This window comes from Sorex araneus, chromosome 2 (genome assembly GCF_027595985.1).
Source record: "Sorex araneus isolate mSorAra2 chromosome 2, mSorAra2.pri, whole genome shotgun sequence".
Classification (NCBI taxonomy): domain Eukaryota; kingdom Metazoa; phylum Chordata; class Mammalia; order Eulipotyphla; family Soricidae; genus Sorex; species Sorex araneus.
This window is the reverse complement of record NC_073303.1, coordinates 68255446-68274911: the sequence shown is the minus strand read 5'-3', so window position 1 is coordinate 68274911 and position 19466 is coordinate 68255446. Positions and strand designations below refer to the sequence as shown.

General features: G+C 51.8%; 1 protein-coding gene and 1 pseudogene across 1 annotated transcript in view; both read right to left on the bottom strand.

The window, feature by feature from the left end:
• Nucleotides 1-19466, bottom strand: part of PAG1 (phosphoprotein membrane anchor with glycosphingolipid microdomains 1) — a 165305-nt gene that overhangs the window by 3096 nt on the left and 142743 nt on the right. The window contains exons 4-8 of the mRNA XM_055126776.1: nucleotides 17155-17325; nucleotides 13832-13883; nucleotides 12645-12741; nucleotides 7245-7819; nucleotides 4445-4504 (exon numbers count right to left, since the gene is read on the bottom strand). Of these exons, the coding sequence (XP_054982751.1) occupies nucleotides 4445-4504; nucleotides 7245-7819; nucleotides 12645-12741; nucleotides 13832-13883; nucleotides 17155-17279 (909 nt within the window). The 5' untranslated portion in view covers nucleotides 17280-17325. The remainder of the gene's footprint in view (nucleotides 1-4444; nucleotides 4505-7244; nucleotides 7820-12644; nucleotides 12742-13831; nucleotides 13884-17154; nucleotides 17326-19466) is intronic.
• On the bottom strand, nucleotides 4684-4800 carry LOC129402666 (U2 spliceosomal RNA; annotated as a pseudogene).

The window sequence follows — 19466 nt, the reverse complement described above, 5'->3', positions numbered from 1 at the left end:
TTATTTAGGAGCACAAATACATACATTGCTTGGACTAGAACAACGAGAGTTGGGCACTCGCCAGCATTTCTATCTCTCTCTTCACTTTTCTTCCCTGGGTCCCCTACCACGAACAGCCCCCAGACTTTGTAAATACTTGATTCTTCCTAGCTTTTACTCTTTTTAGAAAAGAAAATACAGGTTCTTTCATTGACTTGCAACTTATTATTATCTCCAGGCGAACCTCACACGCAGAGGCAGTCATTGTCAATTTTGGCTCTTACAGGCTGTGAGGATCTTCCTATGTTCTTTCTGACTATCTGTCTTCTTTGATTATTATTTCTATTTTGTATACAGGTTTCTCTTCTCTTGCCATTCTATTTACCTTTACAATTTTTATCCTTAAAAATGTCTTTTATTTTCACTATTCAGCCTGCAAATTGTTATTATGCTCTTATAAATTATTTTTTTCCCATTTCTTTTTTTCTTTTCTTTCCCCTAACTTTTTTTTAAAACCAATCTTTCCCCAAATCATTCTGTTAAATTGGAATAATAACACTCAAAACACAGATCTCAGTTTCAATCTGGACTAATATTATATTACACAAGTACAAAAAGAAGTAATTTACATGTTTATTTTTCCAAAAGTATGTATTAGAAAAATAAATTAGAGTGAACAAATATCAGTTAAAAATTAGGTATCAGAATTTAAAAAAATTTATTGTTATAAATTCATTATTATGACAAAATCCTATTTCCCAAAACTACACCAAAAATGCTAAAAGAAAGTTCATGACTTTCCTATGTACAAATAATTAAAGAGAAGAAAGAGATATTAAAAAACAATCCCGTTCACAGTGGTGACTCAGAAAATCATGTACTTTGGAATCAGCTTAACTAAAAAGGTGAAGGACTTGTACAAAGAAATCTACAACTATACTTCGGAAAATAAAGGAGGACATGAGGAAATAGAGACACACCCCCTGCTCACGGATCAGGAGGACTAACATTGTCAAAATGGCAATACTCCCCAAAGCATCTTACAGAGTCAATGCAGTTCCTATAAGGAAACCTATGACATTTTTTAGAGAAATAGACAAAACACTCCCAAAATTCATATGGAACAATAAACCCCCATGAATAACGAATAGCTAAAGCAATTCTTGGGAAAAAGAAGATGAGTGGCATCACCCCTGTTGCCCTCGGCCCCCCTCCCCCGCATTCCCTTCCCATCCCCCAACTTCAAACTGTACTACAAAGCAATGGTAATTAAAATAGTATGGTTCTGGAATAAAAGGAGACCCTCAGACCAATGGAATAGAGTTGAATATCCTGATACAGACCCTCAAAAATAATATCTTAATCTTTGACAAAGAAGCAAGAAATGTAAAGTCAAGCAAGGAAAGTCTCTTCAACAGTGGTGCTGGGAAAACTGGACAGCTGCATGCAAAAAAAAAAAAAAATAAGACCTCTCTATTACCCAGACACAAAAGTCAGACCAAAGTGGATTAAAGACCTCAATATCAGACCTCAATCCATAAGGTACATGGAAGAAAATGTAGGCAGAATCCTCCATGACATTGAAGCTAAAGACATTTTTAAAGATGAAACACCACTGACCAAGCAATTGGAAACAAAGATTAACAAATGGGACTACATTAAACTAAGAAGCTTCTGCACCTCAAAATGAAATGGTGACCAAAATACAGAAACAGCCCATGGAATGGGAAAAACTATTTACCCAATACCCATCAGATAAGGGGTGAATATCTAGGATGTATAAGACACTGGTAGAATTTTACAAGAAAAAACCTGCAACCCCATCAAAAAATGGGGAAAAGAAATGAATAGAAATTTACTCATAAAAGAGATAAAATGGCCAAAAAGCATATGAAAAAAATGCTCTGCATCGCTAATCATCAGGAAGTGCAAATCAAAACAGCATTGAGATATAATCTTATACCACAGTGACTGGAAAACATCAAAAAGAACAAGAACAACTAGTGCTGGCAGAGATGTGGAGAGAAGGGGACTCTCATTCATTGTTGGTGGGAATGCCAAATGGTCCATTTCTTTTTGAAAACAATATGGGCATTTCTGAAAAAACTAGAAATTGAACTTCCATATGACCCTGCAATAACACTTCTGGGAATATATCCTGGGGGTGCAAAAAAACACAGTAGAAATAACATCTGCATTTGTATGTTTATTGCAGTACTATTCACAGTAGCCAGAATCTTGAAACAACCCAAGCGCCTGAGAACAGATGACTGGTTAAAGAAACTGTGGTACATCTTCACAATGGAATACTATACAGCTGTTAGAAAACAAATGAAGTTATGAAATTTGCTTATAAATGGATGGGCATGGAGAGTATCATGTTGAGGAAATGAGTCAGAAAGACAGGGACAGACATAGAATGGCTGCACTGATTTGTGGAATATATAGAAAAAAAAAACATAGTCTGAGAATAACACCCAAGGACAGTAGAAACAAGTGCTAGGAGGATTAGTCCACTGTTGGAAGCTGCCTCAAGCGCTGGGGGAGAAGGCAGTTGGGATAGAGAAGGGACCACTAAGTCTAGGATGGTTAGAGGGATCATTCGGGATGGGAGATGTGTGCAGAAAGTAGACAAAGGACCAAACATGATGGTCTCTCAGTATCTGTATTGAAAACCATAATGCCCAAAGTAGAGAGAGAGTAAGAAGGAAGGTGCCTGCCATAGTGGCAGGGGGTGGGGGGTGGGTGGGTGAGATACATTGGTGGAAAATGTACACTGGTGGAGAATGGGTGTTTGATCATTGTATGACTGAAACTCTATCATGAAAGCTTTGTAATTATATCTCACAGAGATTTAATAAAAATAAAAAATGCCAGAAGGAAAATTCCAATTTAATTAATTATTTTTTATCTCTGAGTCACATGTGGCAACCCTGAGAGCTTGCTTACTCCTGGCTCTCTCTACACTCTTTGCATTGCTCAGTGGACCATATGTGATGCCGGGGATTAAACCCAGGTCAACCACACATAAGCCAAGTACCCTACCCACTGTACTTTTGCTCCAGCCCTCAATTCAAATATTAAATTAGTTTTTTATCCTGTTATAAATTCATCATTATAGCAAGATCCTGTATTTAAAAAACTACACCAAAAATGCAAGAACAGCAATTATAAATTTTACTTTATTTATTTTGCTTTGATTTATTTTAGACCATTAGTTTTAAGTCTTTTATGTAATCTACTTTCTCGTCATGAGTATGATTAGTCTGGCTCCAGTGAGGGAAACAGGAAGAAGGCGCCATCTTTGGTTCTGGCAAGAAGGCACTGCCCCAGCCTTGAGGGACAGCCATAGAAGAGATGGGGGATAGGTAACCACAGAAGGGACAGGCTGAATCTGGGGCTACTGAGAAATATGGAGTGTCAAGGAGTACTACTCTCACAGCTTTCCTTATTGTATCCTGCAGCTTAGAGGGCAGGTAGCAGTGCAGAGGGGGTTGGGTGATATCACCTACGGGCACCACTGCTCACTTCTGCTCTGTGAAACTTCAGGATGGGTATGAGGTATACCTGCTATTCTAATTCTCTGGGTCCTATATAGGAGGTGAGGCAGCTGTATATGAACATCATCTGGGTGCTCACAAAATTTACTACACTGGGAAAGCCAGACAGAAGCCAGATGCAGCTGAGAAATTCAGGGTCTCAACGCTCTGAACCAATTTTAACATAGTAATATATGCAAAAGCTTTTGCAATGTCAATGCATCACTGAAAGTCCATCCAGTGAATTTTTTGTCCCAGTGCTTTAAAGAATGCATAGTTTCTCCTTTCCTCCCCTCCTCTCCCTTCCCCTTCCCTCCCTCCCTCCCCCTCCTCCCTTCTCTCATCCTTCCCTCACCCAGAGTGAAAGGCTTGCAAGGCAAGAGCCCTACCCACTGTACTACCCGCCTGGCCCCATACAGACCTGTCTCTTGGCAGCTCTATCTGACCTAGCTCCAGGCTAGAAAGTAGCTCCTGAAGCAACCTGCTTTCTGCTTCCAGAACTCCTCCCTTAGACCTCCTCCCTCTGTCCCCCAGCTTGTCCCTCCCTCTGTCCTTGGACTTGCTCACATTCCTCTCCCCCAGCACCTGCTGCAGCTTCCAGGGTTCCCCCAGTTACTTTTCTTCCAACGTGTACTTCCTGCAGCTGCCTGCAGCTCCCATGCTCCTTTCCTTTTCTTCTTCCTTTCTCTTTTCTCCCCATCCTTCTTTCCAAGACAGCGTCCTTGACTTAGCTGTCCGCTTTACCCCATCTTTCTGCTTTGACCATCTGTTGTCACCCTTTCTGAACCATTTTAAAGCTAAAATCTCCAAACCAAATGCAAAATGAAAGAGAGTATCTTGGCCTTTTCAGAAAAGGTAACAAGATCGTGAATTTAAGTGAGGACAGGGCTCTCTTTGACAGAGAGCTTTCTGGTCACAAAACTCACCTCTTCTTCCGTGAGAGTTGGGTCTTCTTCCCGGGACTTGTATGACAATGAACTGAATCTCTGTTAGGAACACACACAAAAAAGAAGAGAAGTTAGTTTAAATCAATAATTCAACATTTTTTTTTTGCAAATGCCTTAACCCACCTAACTAGAAAAATGTTTTCGACTGATTTGTAGGAAGTCACAAAGAGACACAAAGCACCTGAGGTTTAAAATATTTGTAAATAAATCTATTATATGATGATTTTTCAATATATTTAAATATATGATATATAATCTGAGAGAGAACGTATCAGATATTAAACTGATAAGAACAGATACTACACTTGATCTTAGCCAAAAGGCCGAGAAGCAAAGGAACCGGCAGAGGAACCCAGGTGTGTGGGACCCGGGGCTGAGACCTCCAAACCTGCTTGGATCTGGACTGGGCCTCCTCCACCCAGATTTTCCCATTTCCCAGTAGCTAGGCGGTCACACCCAGGGACTGCCCCCAGCACCGTGTAATCCTGTCAACAGCCAGCATCCAGAGACTTAAAAGCAAGCTCCTGGGAGCGTGCAGCTGCTTCATGACTGCGTGACATCTTATAGTCTACTTCTCCCTCTGGGAGAACCTGGCAAACTACTGGGAGTTTCCTGCCCACATGGGAGAGCCTTGCAAGGTCCCCATGGTGTATTAATAAGCCTAAACCAGTAACAAGCTGGTTCTCATTCCCCTGACCCTGAAAAAACCTCCAGTACGGCATCTTTGGAAGGACGAGTAGAGACGTTACTGAGACTGCTCGAGAAATTCGATGATCAACGGGATGATGATGATGATGATGATGATATATAATATTTGATATAGCACTGTAGCAGTATCATCCCATTGTTCATCGATTTGCTCGAGCGGGCACCAGTAACATCTTCATTATGAAACTTATTACTTGCTTTTGGCATATCGAATATGCCACGGCGACCTTGCCAGGCTCTGCTGTGTGGGCGAGATACTCTCAGTAGCTTGCTGGGCTCTCCGAGAGGGATGGAGGAATCGAACCCAGGTCGGCAGTGTGCAAGGCAAACGCCCAACCCGCTGTGCTATTGCTCCAGTCCAATATTTGATATATTTCTTAGGATTTTTTTGTTTTGGGGAGATACCTGGTGTTGCTCTGGGATTATTCCTGGCTCTGCACCCAGGGGTCACGCCCAAAGGGGCTTGGGGACCATATGGGTGCTGGGAATCCAACCTGGGTTGGCCAAAAGCTCTTTCTGTGTAGTGCTATATCTCCAGCCCCAGATTTCTCCTAATTTGAACCTTAACTTACAAATAAGAAAGTTATGTAGACTATTCAAATCTACTTGTTGCTAAAGTGTTAATCAGCAGCAAAAGTGATTAATAATAAAAAAACGATGCTTTCTTATCAGATGCTTAAATTTTCCATTTCTACAGTTTGCATGAATCATCAGGAAGATTCTTAAGTGGTCTGAAGTCTTTCCCAAGCTAACGGGTAAATGAACTGAGAGACTTGGGCTTGCTCCGTGCTTTGTTTCACGATGGGGTTCACTTCAGGTTCACTGATTCTCTTACCACACACCCTGTTTGCATTATTGCCGGTGACCTGCCATCAACAAACGTACATTTCCAAATCTACCCTGACCACTCTGCCCTGATCTGCCTCCACCACACTCCCTAGTCCCCTCAGAGCTGCTTCTCAGCTTCCTGTCACTCACGGGAACCAGCCCCAACCGGCCCCATCCCTGCAATGCCCCTGAGGCCACATTCACGGGCCAGCCCCTTCCTCTAACCCAATCTCAGCAATTCTTCAACCTGGGTGGGCTTCAGCTATTTCTGCAATGTCTCTGGATTCTCCTTGACGCCTTCCCTTCCTGCTTCACCCGTCTTACCCTCCACACCTCGACCATCCAAAATCATACCGAAATTCTCAATGCCCTTCCCAGTCCCGGGAGCACTGGGCTCTCACGAGGATCCTGCTGCTGAGTGGTACGAACTGCCGGTGTCTCGCTCCACGTCCCCACTCTCCAGTGACGGTGCCCCAGACCCGACTCCTAAGACCTGGCTCCTAACTCTAGCCAACTTAAGAAAATGAAAGAATCAAAGGAATGTCTAAGCACGTGTCCTGCTCCCATCCCTCTCTCCGCATTCACGGATGTCCCTTCTTCCCGGTGAGACAGGGGTGACCGACGTCCCCGAGGCGTGCTCTGCAGTTTCTACAGCCATAACCACATGTGCGGATGGAATAAGCTCCTGCTACCAAACGTGCTGACCTTTCCATATCTGCACTGCAGACCAGGACGCCCGAAAGGAGAGAGAGCATATGGGGGAAACTGCCGTGGAGGCAGGGGGCGGGTTGGGAGGGGGGTACTGGGGACGCTGGTGGCGGAGAATGTGCACCCACTGGGGGAGGGATGGGTATTGGATCATTGCAGGGCTGCAACTCAAACATGAAGTCCAACACTGTACGGCTCAAACTCAGACATGCTGTGTAGCAGCGAAAGCATCCATGTTCCCGCTCCATGCGCTCCATGACCCCTCTACTGTGTAGCTCCTTTTGGTTTATTGTGGGATCACACCTGGCAGTCCTGCTCAGGGCTCACTCCGGGCTCTGTGCTCAGGGAAGCACTCCTGGCGAGGATCCGAGAACCCATACGGTGACAGGACTTGAACCCGGGGCCAGAGAGAGGGGGGTGCAAGGCGAAGTTCTGCCCCAGCTGCTGGCCTATCCCTCCAGCCCCGAGAAGCAACCCTTTAAGGCAGCGCCGGCCGCCACCCGAACCCCTGCGAGCACAAGCACAGGGCACGTACCTTGTTTGCGCCCTCGGCCTCCTCCGGGACGCCCTCCCGGCCTGCGCTCCCCTCCTTCTCCTCCTCCTGCAGGTTCTCGTTCTCGTCCAGCAGCTTGGCGGGCACGGGCGGCGGCGGCTCCTCGTCGGGCTCGGCGGCCCCCGGGGTGGTCTCTGGGGGCGCGCTGGGCCGGCCCTTCTTGTTGCGGTCCACCGACGCGTACTCGGCGAAGTCCGCCCTGCCCTTGGGCGCGGCGGCGCGGGCCCGGGGCCCGGGGGCCCTGCCCGGCGGGGCGGCCGCCACGTCCTTGATCTCCTTGACCGTCTCGTACAGGCAGTCCTCCACCATGTTCTCCTGCGAGGAGCTGTCCTTGAGCACCTCGTAGGGCCCCTCCAGGCCCGGCGCGGGGTCCCCGTCCGCGTCGCGCCCGTCCAGCAGCGCGTCCACAGCACTCTCGGGCGGGATCTGCGGCAGCTCCCGGCTCTGGTGGCACTTGGGCTTCCCGCCGCTGTCCTGCGAGTCCAGGAGGTCGGAGGCCGAGGTCTGCACCTCCTCGTAGTGCTGCATGCAGGTCAGCGTGCTGTCCTCTGAAAGAACTGCGGGGCAGGGACAGCGCTCAGGGCTCAGTGCCCGCAAGGAGGGCGGGTGTTGCTGAGGGCTCAGTGCTACAGTAAGGCAGGGTCAGGTGCTGAGAGTTCAGTGCTACAGTAAGGCAGGGTCGGGTGCTGAGAGTTCAGTGCTAGAGTAAGGCAGGGTCAGGTGCTGAGAGCTCAGTGCTAGAACATGGCAGGGTCAGGTGCTGAGGGCTCAGTGCTAGAACATGGCAGGGTCAGGTACTGAGGGATCAGTGCTGGCAAAGGGGGGGACAGATGCTGAGGGTTCAGTGCTACAATAAGGCAGGGTTGGGTGCTGAGAGCTCAGTGCTAGAGTAAGGCAGGGTCAGGTGCTGAGGGCTCAGTGCTAGCTCAAGGCAGGGTCAGGTGCTGAGGGCTCAGTGCCAGCATAAGGCAGGGTCAGGTGCATCAGGGTGCTTGCTTTGGACACAGGGTGGACATTCTAGATGTCTGCCAGTGGATATTTATTTTTCTTTTTGGGTCACACCCAGCAATGCACAGGGGTCACTCCTGGCTCTGCACTCAGGAATTACTCCTCGCAGTGCTGGGGGACCATATGGGATGCTGGGAATCGAACCCAGGTTGTCTGCATGCAAGGCAAATGCCCTACCCGCCGTGCTATCGCTCCAGCTCCTCTTTTTCCTTTTAAAGCCTCTGAAGGTTCCCAAGTACTGGTCCAGCCTCTCTTGGTGATTCCAGGCCAACGGGCTGGTGTTTCGGGGACCAGAGGGTGTGAACTGTGCAGCCTTGCCGGACCAGGGTCAGCCGGGCTACCCTACAGGACTGGGGGGGCCTCCGGGGCTGCACCCCGGGACGCCTGGGGGACCCTGTGGCCCCTGGGACCGGCCAGAGTTGGGCAATACAGTGCACTTGGGCCTCCCTCACCCCGTGTTCTCTCTGGCCATGGCAGGTCGAGTTTCACTGCCCCCCCCCCAGGCAGAAACGGAAGCCACGGAAGCCGTGCCTCGCCCTCCCCGCAGAGGCTCTGGCGGGTCCCGCCGTCCCGAGTCCTTGTGCCTCAAGAGCGGAGGGCGAGTGTCGGTGTGACAGGAGAGTGAAAGGGACACATCTCGGAGGGGCTGAGAAGCCGGGGGGAGGGGGGGCAGGGGTGGTGGTCACTCTTGCCGGCCTCAAGGGTTCCTCCGGCCTGAGGACGGAACTGGTCAGCGGCCCCACGGTCACCCTGCGAGGCAGACTGGGCCCCGGGGTGGGAGGGAGGCGAGGGCTACCGCACAGAGGCGCCTGCGGGGTTGCCCAGGGCTGCCCAGGGCTGCCCAGGGCTCACCCGCTCCCACCCGCCCGCCAGGGCAGGGCCAGGCTGAAGGCGGGATGACGGGATTGCCCAGAAAGGTCACCGGGGGCAGCCGCTTGGCCGGGCCTTTATGAGATGTGCCTCCGTGCGCCATGGACGGGGAAGGCTCGGGACACAGACCGCCTAAGCCGCGTCCCAATCCTCCCCCGCTGGTGAGCATATTAGACACAGCGTCTGTGTGAGGGTCTTCCCACAATACTCCAGTCAGGTATGATGGGGGGGGGGGCTACACCGGCTGTGCTCAGGGCTGACTCCTGGCTCTGCACTCAGGGAGCACTCCTGGTGGTGTTCGGGGGACCACATGCGGTGCCAGAGATCGAACCCGGGACAGCCATGTAGAAGGCAAGTGCCTGAACACCTGTGTATCTCTAATGTCCGAGACACTCTGCATTTATGTATAAAAATGTATGAACAGATAAAAATGTATATTTATGTATTTCAAGTCATATATTTCCCCATTTTATCTTATATACTCCTTTTATTGGCTGGAGCCATAGCACAGCGGTAGGGCGTTCACCTTTCACGCGGCCCACCCGAGTTCGATTCCTCCGCCCCTCTCGGAGAGCCCGGCAAGCTACCGAGGCGTATTGGATATGCAAAAAACAGTAACAATAAGTCTCTCAATAAGAGATGTTACTGGTGCCTGCTCGAACAAATCGATACTCCTTCTATAATACCTTTACAGATTATACTTAGTTTTCTAAAAATAAATTAAATCACCATGAGCTACAAAAAAAGCTTTCATGATTGAGTCTCAGTCCTACAATGATGGAACACCCATCCCTCCACCAGTGCACATTCTCCACCCCCAGTGTCCCCAGTATCCCCCCGCCCCACCCCTCCCCCTCCCTCCATGGCAGGCAATTTCCTCTTACTCTCTCTCCTTTGGGGCATTTTGGTTTGCAACACAGATACTGAGAGGCCACCGTGTTTGGTCCTTTGTCTGCTTTCAGCACACACCTCCCGGCCCGAGCGGTTCCTCCAGCCATCACTGACTCAGTGGTCCCTTCTCCATCCCACTTGCCTCCCCCCCCAGCTCATGTCTATTTAGTCTTTACGTGTGTGCCAGTGTATGTGTTTGTAACATGACTAATTGGTTCAACTCTGGAGGCTGGGCTCAGGGCTGACTCCTGGCTCTGGGACTCCTACAGGTCTTGGGGACCTTCTGCGGTGGTGGGGACGGGACCTGCTGAGCTGTGAGCAAGGCCAGCACCGTACCCGCTTGAACTCTCTCTCTGGCCCCAGAACATGCATTTTAATCCTTTTTAATAGCGACTTGTTTGGGATTCTCTGGGGCCCCAGGAGTCTAGGGCAGAGTGAGACATGGGCCAGACCCCAGTGAGTCATTTTCACAGGAAAACCTGAATGAATGAATGAAGTGCTCACCTCCTGCCCTCAAAAACAAAACCCAACAAAAACCAAAGGACTCAGATGGAGGGTTCGGAAGTGAGTCCCGCAGGTATAACGGAAGGGAACGATAAGGGATCCTTCGTGCTTCTAAGCTCAACACCACCACCTTATTCAGGGTCTTAAATACTTAACCATCTCGGAGGGCGAACTTCTGCCCTCTGCGTTTGCTTCTGTCCGGGGTGAGGTCACACACCCAGAGATGAAGACCCTAGAGTCAGGCATGACCCACTGCACTTAAGTGAGCAATTTTAACATTTCACTTGAAAATCTTTTAACTTTGGTGTGTGTGGGGGGGCATATCAGCTGTGCTCAGGGTTGACTCCTGGCTCTGTGCTCAGATATCACTCACAAATAAATGGGGGTGACAGATGACCTCCTATGCACACGGGAAGCGGGAAGCAGGTGGCTCTGCTGTCCTGCTGAGGTACCCACGAGAGGGGCAGCGTGTCGTGTGGTCCCCAAGGGGTGTCCGGGATGTCTGGGAGCAGATGTCTGGGATCTAGTTCCGGATCCTCTGAGCAGACCCTTAGCCCGTGTGGTAGACAGCAGCCCCACCCCCAGCGCGTGTCTCTCTCAGCCCCTGGGAGCAGGCTGCTTGTCACAGGTGATGGGTGGAGGCTCCCGATGAGCAGCTCAGGCACCTGGGGCTGTGGAGGAGAGCCTGGGCTATCCAGGGGCCTCCAGTCACGCCCAAACTGCTTCTTGGGGCAGCTGGGTTAGAGAAGGGAGCATGTGACAATGACAGTTGGGAATGATCACCCCGGGTAAGGACTGCGCGCTGAAAGGAGTAAAGGAACAAACATGATGACCTCTCAGTATTGCAAACCATAATGCCCCAAGGGGAGGGGGGAGAGAGAGAGAGAGAGGGAGAGACAGAGAGACAGAGACAGAGAGACAGAGACAGAGAGACAGAGAGACACAGAGAGAAAGAGACAGACAGACAGAGACAGAGAGACAGAGACAAAGAGACAGACAGAGACAGAGAAACAGAGAGACAGAGAGACACAGACACAGACACACACACACACACACACACAGAGAGAGAGAGAGAGAGAGAGAGAGAGACCACAAAGGTGGGCTGAGGGGATAGGGGGGTGGCAGGAGGGAAACTGGGGACTTTGGTGGTGAGAAACGTGCACTGGTGGAGGGATGGGTGTTGGAACACTGTATGACTAAAACCCAACCATGAACAGCTTTGTAACTGTGTATCTCCTGGTGATATAATTTAAAAAATTCTCATTAAAAAAAAAAAAGGGCTGGAGCGATAGCACAGCGGGTAGGGCGTTTGCCTTGCACGTGGCCGACCCAGGTTTGATTCCCAGCATCCCACATGGTCCCCCGAGCACCACCAGGAGTAATTCCTGAGTGCAAAGCCAGGAGTAACCCCTGACCATTGCCTGGTGTGACCCAAAAAGAAAAAAATAAAAGAAAGAAACAGAAACAAAAATAGTCCCAAACCTGCTTCCCCCTGAGGTGCAGGGTGCGAGGCCGGGGTGTGGAGTGGAGGGAGTCGGGACTGCAGGGCCCTCGCGGGAATGAGCCATGCAGGGGGACGCATATCCCCAGGGCCTTGCGGACGTGTGCTGAGACCGTGATTCTGAGCTGTGAGGTGGCGTCTGAGGCAGGGCGTTTCTGGAACGCCAGTTTTCTCGCTCGGGCACGGGGACAGAGCTGACCACCGTCTTCCAGAGGGCCGTGAGGTGACTCCCGCTAACAGTGCCCTCTCGGGCCCGAGCCTCTCACCACAGGCACAGGAGCCGGCCACCGTCAGCTCTGCATCCTCATGAGGTGAATTTTGTTTGTTTGTTTGTTTACTAACCCAGGAGAGAGGCCACAGGGGGGCAAGGCCAGGTCTGAGTCTGGGCGTCCTGTTTGTTGGAATCCCAGCCTTCCTCTCTGTCGTGGGATGCTCAGAGGTCCCTCCCGGCTCCGCACTCAGGACTCACTCTGGGATGCTTCGGGGACCACTCAGGGTACCGGGGACGGAGCCTGGGTCGGCTGCACGTGAGGCAAGTGCCCTCCCCGATGTCCCTTCCCCCTGGCCGCGGCCTCAGGCCCCAGCGGCAGCGTCTGAGGAGGACTTACCGTCTCCGTTGGTGAGCGCCCCGTTCTGCTCGCTGCTGATGGGGGCGTCCGTGGCCAGGCTCGTGATGGAGCGGCTGAACATCTCCTTGTCGGAAGTCTGCAGAAAGGGAAACACCCCACTCCTGAGTCTCTGCGCACGGCCCGGCCTCTTCCACAGACGGGAACCGCTGCCCCGCGCCAAGATCCACACGTACAGCTTAGGCCTACATGCGTGACAAGCTGCGTGACCCGGAACCAATTGTCTTAGCTGATCTGTCACATTCTGAGTGCCCGGGAGCCCTGTGTGGCTGGAGGGGACTGAGTCACGAGCCGCCACCCCGGAAAGTCCTATTGCCTGGACTGTCCAGAGTCTCAGGGGACCCGGATGCGCCCATGCTCAGCGCTTCCTGCCTGGGGGGGCGGGGGTGGTTGAGGCCACAACCGGAGGTGCTCAGGGCTTACTCCTGGCACAGTGCTCAGGGATGGCTCTTGGCAGGGCTCCGGGGAAGAGATGGGGGCCAGTGAGGGAGTCCCGGTCAGCAGCTTATAGGCAACATTTCTGCTCCCTTAAAGTGACTTTAAGTCAGAGCCCCTGGACGGCCGGTGCTGGTCAGAAGTGACCCTGGCACAGAGCAGCTCTGCGCCTGCTCCAGGCTCTGGGGACCTTTGTGGTCTGTGAGCTGTGCCCACCAGGGAGGCCAGCGGAAGGCATCGCCCGCCTCTGTCACAAGGGGACAGATTTTGATTTCGTCAAAGATATTGCACTTCACTGCAAAGCCCTCGCCAGTTTTATGCCAAATTTCTTTTGCTCGGTATGTGGAGCTTAAGAAAACACTGTGCCAGTACTCCTCAAAACTCGCCGTGACAACGACAAGGAGAGGCAGTACGTGGGAATGACGGTCTCGTCCCCAAGAGCAGAGAGCTGCTTCATCATTAGCTGAGTCTCAGGCTTCATCCATCTCGTGTGCTCATACAAGCACACATGTGCCCTCATGTACATGCACATACATGCTCAAACACACGTGCATGCACAATGTGTTTACTCATACACTCACACGTGTGCTCTCATACATGCACACATATGCACTCATAAATGCAAGCTTGTGCACTCATCTATGCACACACGTGCAAACATGCGCATGCACCTGCGCACTCATGTGCACACACATACACACATGTGCACAGCACACATGTGTGCTCGCACTCACCACGTTCATCAGGTTCTCATCATCCCCACTGTGTTGTCTTGGCTTCTTTTCTCTGCCGTGGAAAACAAAACATGGTTTGGTTACCAAATATGCCGCCTAAAGTCAAGGTACGCTCCTGTTTCCTACTTATGTTTTTGGTGGGTTTGGGGCCACGCCCAGCGGGGCTCAGCGGCTGCTCCCGGTGGTGTCTGGGGCCCGTGTGGCGCGGGGAAGGAACTGGGTCGGCCTCGTGCAAGGCAAATGCCTTACCTGCCACCCCGTGCCCTCGGCAGCCTGCCTGTTCGCCTGTTCTCGAGGTCTCAGCCCCTCAGGAACCAGTTAACTCTGCTGAGCCTGAAAGGGGCTGGTGGGTTCCCAGGAGCCCCCCCCCCACCTCTTCTTTCCAGGGGCCCCAAAATTCTCAACAATAAGATGGACAAAGGTTCCCGAGTAAAGGCTGTTCATTTTAAGAATACGGGAACTAGTGCTCTTTTTTCCCCTTTCTTAAAAAAATGAAATCCGAGAAACCCAGGGGTTCTTATCTCTCCTCTCCTCTCCAGACACAGTCACACCCCGCAACAGGACCGAGAAAATAAACAGAATGCACGGTTGGCTCCCTGGGAAGGGAACATGCTCTGAGGATGAGTCATATGTATTTCCAGTCTATGGAAAAGTTCTGTCAAGTAAAAATAGAATTTATTTTTACTCGGGACACACTAAAGAAAGTGTGTCCAAATTGCGACGGACCAGTTTCTCCCAAATTGGTAAAGCAAGACTGCCATCTAGTGGGCAGGAGCATAATTGCAGAAGCTGCACACTCAGGTCCACGGTGAGAGGCTGACGTGTGTGTGTCTGTGTGTGTCTCTGTGTGTGTCTGTGTGTGTGTCTGTGTGTGTGTCTGTATGTGTGTGTCTGTGTATGTGTGTGTTTGTGTCTGTGTGTGTTGGGGGTGGGGCGCTCAGCTCCTGCATCTTCCTGCCAGGTCCAGGGTGAGAGGCTGACAGGGGTGTGTGTGTGTGTGTGTGTGTGTGTGTGTGTGTATGTGTGTGTGTGTGCTTGTGTGTGCATGTGCATGTGTGTGTTGGGGCTGGGGTGCTCAGCTCCTGAATCTTCCTGCCTGGTCCAGGGTGAGGGGCTGACAGGTGTGTATGTGTGTGTGTGTGTGTGTGTGTGTGTGTGTGTGTGTGTGTGTATCTGTGTGTGTCTGTGTGTGTTGGGGGTGGGGCGCTCAGCTCCTGCATCTTCCTGCCAGGTCCAGGGTGAGAGGCTGACAGGTGTGTGCGTGTGTGTGTGCGCGCGCGTGTGTGTGTGTGTGTGTGTGTGTGTGTGCTTGTGTGTGCGTGTGCATGTGTGTGTTGGGGCCTGGGTGCTCAGCTCCTGAATCTTCCTGCCAGAGTCCTAGCCGGCCAGGGCTGGGAGCCAGTGGAGCCGAGAGAAGCAGCCTTATCCTCCCCACGAGGCAGTCTTTGGAAGAGTGCGGTTCATTTCTTTTTTTTTTTTTTTTTGCTTTTTGGGTCACACCTGGCGATGCACAGGGGTCATTCCTGGCTCATGCACTCAGGAAATACCCCTGGCAGTGCTCAGGGGACCATATGGGATGCTGGGATTCGAACCCGGGTCGGCCGCGTGCCAAGGCAAACGCCCTACCCACTGTGCTATCACTCCAGCCCCAAATGCGGTCCGTTTCTTGAGTTTGCTACGAAGGCCTGACCAGCCGGCCGAGTCCGAGTTGGAGCGGGAGACGGAGCCCAGCAGGGATTAGAGACTCACCCGCGTCCCTGAGCACCGCACAGAAAACTGTCCTGCTGGGCCTCACGGTCCCCTGCTGCTTCTCTAAGCTAAGGAGCCAGGGGCTGCAGAGACAGGCCTGCGGGCAGGACCCGCGCCTTGCACCTGGCCGGCCAGGTCCAGCCCCCGACGCCCCACACGGTCCCCAGAGCCCCACCAGGACCCCCGAGCAGAGCCAGAAGCAAGCCCCCGGCTCTGAGCGTGGCCCCAGAGAGGACATGACAAACAGCCGCGACCACGGCATCCCCCCCTACGAAGAAGAACCTGTTCAGGAGCCTCGGCTCCAGCTAAAAGACCCTTCAGGGGACGACCCCGTCCAACCACCGCGACAAGAGCTCTCCGCGACTCGCAGTTGGCACGGGCCGCGCGTCCGAGGCGGGGACACCCGAGAATGCCACGGAGGGGACGGGAGGGCGACACACAGTCGCACGCTGGGTGGAGCAAAAACGGCAGAAATGCCCTGCGGGAGGTTTCGCCGCCCAGGGCGCGTCCAGCCACTGCCCAGAGACCGGACACGCGGCTCCGTCCCATCCCCCCCTTTCCTTTCTCCCTGCTCAGGGGTCTGCGGCGCCACCGTGACCGTGACCCTGCGCCAGGCCGCCCTGCGATGCCGGACACTAGGCCAGCGGGCGGGGCTGGGGCCTGCGGTGCCCAGGGACTCTGCGGGCTGGGGACACGTGGGGGACACGTCGGGGACATGTCGGGGACATGTGCCGCTGCACAAACACCATCTTCGGGGAAAATGGGTGCAGTGGGATTCTCGTCTGTCCTCCCTCCCTCCCTCCCTCCCGTCCTTCCTTCCTTCCTTCCTTCCTTCCTTCCTTCCTTCCTTCCTTCCTTCCTTCCTTCCTTCCTTCCTTCCTTCCTTCCTTCCTTCCTTCTTCCCTCCCTCCCTTCCTTCCCTCATTCCTTCCTTCCTCCCTTCTTCCCTTTCTCTTTCTTTCTTTCTTTCTTTCTTTCTTTCTTTCTTTCTTTCTTTCTTTCTTTCTTTCTTTCTTTCTTTCTTTCTTTCTTTCTTTCTTTCTTTCTTTCTTTCTCTCTCCCCTCCCTCCCTCCTTCCCTCCCTCCCTCCCTCCCTTCCTTCCTTCCTTCCTTCCTTCCTTCCTTCCTTCCTTCCTTCCTTCCTTCCTTCCTTCCTTCCTTCCTTCCTTCCTTCCTTCCTTCCTCCCCCCTCCCTCTCTCCCCCTCAGGCATGCTCAGGGCTTGGCTGTGCTGTGTTCTCAGGGGCCCGTCTCTGGCAGTGTTTGGGGCCATATGCAGTGTCGGAGAGGGAACTGGGGTCAGCCACACACCTCCACCCTGTGCTGTTTGCTTCCAATATTCTTCCTCCCCCACCCCCCATCTCTCCTGTTTGGGGGCCACGCCAACAGTGCTCAAGGCTCACTCCTGGCTCTGTGCTCAGGGATGGCTCCTGGCGGGGCTGGAGGACCACACCTGGGCTAGCCCTGCGCGGCGTGTCCCCACCCTGTCCGAGCCCTCAGCCCGGGCTTCCAGCCTCACCCCCGGTCCCCGTCTCCGGGGCAGGACGCTGCAGGGTGCGGGTGCCCAGCTCTCACCTGTCACAGCTGGAGCACAGGAGGATGAGGAAGGTGATGAGCAGGATGGTGGCCGCCGCTGCCAGGCTGCCCCACAGGACCACCTGCCCCTGCCCTGCGCCCAGCAGGCCCCCGGGCGGCCCCATGGCGGTGGGTCAGTCCCTCAGGGCGGTGACATGGGCTGCTCAGCTCCTGCAGGCAAAGGGCAAAGACAAACGCTGGTGAGATGGTCGGCCCCTCACTGGGCCTCACCTGACCCCAGTGGCCGCCCCTCGGGGACTAAGCCTGTGTCTCTTTCTCACACAGAAATGAAGACGAGAGTACTTACTTAGCACAGCCTGGGGCTGCGGGGGCGGGGCTGGCCGGAAAAGATTGTCTGCACACAAGCTCAGGGAAATGGGTGCAGTGGGAGGCTAGGGGGCCAGCCCTGCCTCCCCCTTCACCCCTCCCCCTCCCTCCCTCCCCCTCCCCCTCCCACATTCAGGAGTTCTCAGGGCTTACTTATTATTTTGGTAAATATGGAGAATTCTTATTATTATCATTTCGAATGTCTGGCAAAATCTAGTCTTGCTCAGGAGTGACCCCTAGTGGTGCTCAGGGGAAATTCCAAGAGTAAACCCTGAGCATCCCTGGATTTGGCCCCCAAATAAAAACATTTATTTTCCATAAATACTATTTGTAACTAGGATGCGTGATTATATTTTTGGTCACTGTAATCATGGCTATGAGGTATAGGTTTAACTTGAAAATTATGTGAAAACTCCATAATAAAACTCACTAATGCAGATTTTTTCCCCTGAGGATATATTGTATTGATATTTAGCTGACATAAATGCTTGTAAATTTTTCAAAATATGCATAATTTCTCTACCATACTTCCCTAGGCTGAAAAGCTTATTTATAAAATGCAACACTAAGGGACTCATAACCAGTATTATTCAAATTTATTAGCAATTTAGTTTCCTGTCTTTGACTTCTGATAATATTTTATTAAAGACATTAACAAATATCTATATGGTTTCTCTTTAAAGTTTTTAAATGTCTGGGGCTGGGGTGATAGGACAGCAGGTAGGGCGTTTGCCTTGCACGAGGCTGACCCGGGTTCGATTCCCAGCATCCCATATGGCCTCCCGAGCACTCCTGTGTAACTCCTGTGCATCGTCGAGTATGACCCAAAAAGCAAAAAAAAAAAAGTTTCTAAATGTGTGTATACTTTATATGTATGCCATTCAAAAAATATAGACAAATTCTTAGCAATAATCTGCAGATTATACAAGGTCATGATAATCTTATTTAATTTTAAAAAAATTTTTATTTAGTCTTCCCAAGGCCAGATATACTGGGGAAAACTAAATAAATTTTTTTAAATTTTAAAAAAAATTAAAAAAAATTAAATTAAAAAAAAAATTAGAAAAAAATTTTTTTTAAAAATCAGAGTCTCTTGCCCGCATGCCTGGCTGTCTTCCCTGGGGCCCCTCGGAGGGTATGGGCTCCAGCTTCCCTCCCCACCCCGAGCAGAGCTCCTGGCGGGCCGAAGACCACTGGAGCCTAGCCACAGCCTTGCTCAAGGCCCCTCTCCACACATTCGGACAGGCCTCACCCATGAAGGTACCGGCAGAGGAACCCAGGTGTGTGTAATCCCATCAACAGCCAACATCCAGAGAGAGACTTAAAAGCAAGCTCTCAGAAGCGATATCTTGTAGCCTACTTCTCCCTCTGGAGAAACTGGCAATCTTCTGAGAGTTTCCTGCCCACATGGGATAGCCTTGCAAGCTTCCCATGGTGTATTCATGTGCTAAATCCAGTAACAAGCTGGATCTCATTCCCCTGACCCTGAAGAGCCTCCAGTGCAACATCATTAGGAGGGCCAAGTCGAGATAGACTTCTAAGATCTCAGGGAAAGGATGAATGGAGAGGTTACTGAGCCCACCCGAGAAACCGGTGATTAACGGGATTCCGTGATCATGATTTATTTAGTCTTCATTTTAAGAATCCGTGTAAAATCACTGCCCCACAGGTAAGTCACCCCTGCGCCCACGTGGAGAGCCTGGGCTGCTCCCGTGGTGGGACGCTACGAAGGCCGATCAGATCAGCACCCTCGACCTCCGTCCCGCAAGGGCTGGTGCAGAGACTGAGACGAACGAGCGCACACTGACTGTGAGCCGTGCGGCCACGCGTGTGACCGGGGATTGCACACAGGCCGGCCCGCTCCTCAGCGCAGCTTCATGCACGTCCCCACTCCAAACGCACGAGCCAGTGCTCAAGCTGACACACGTTAAGGACATGGAAGCCCGACGGGCACCCGAGAGCAGGCGGGGCTGCTTCCCACGGCC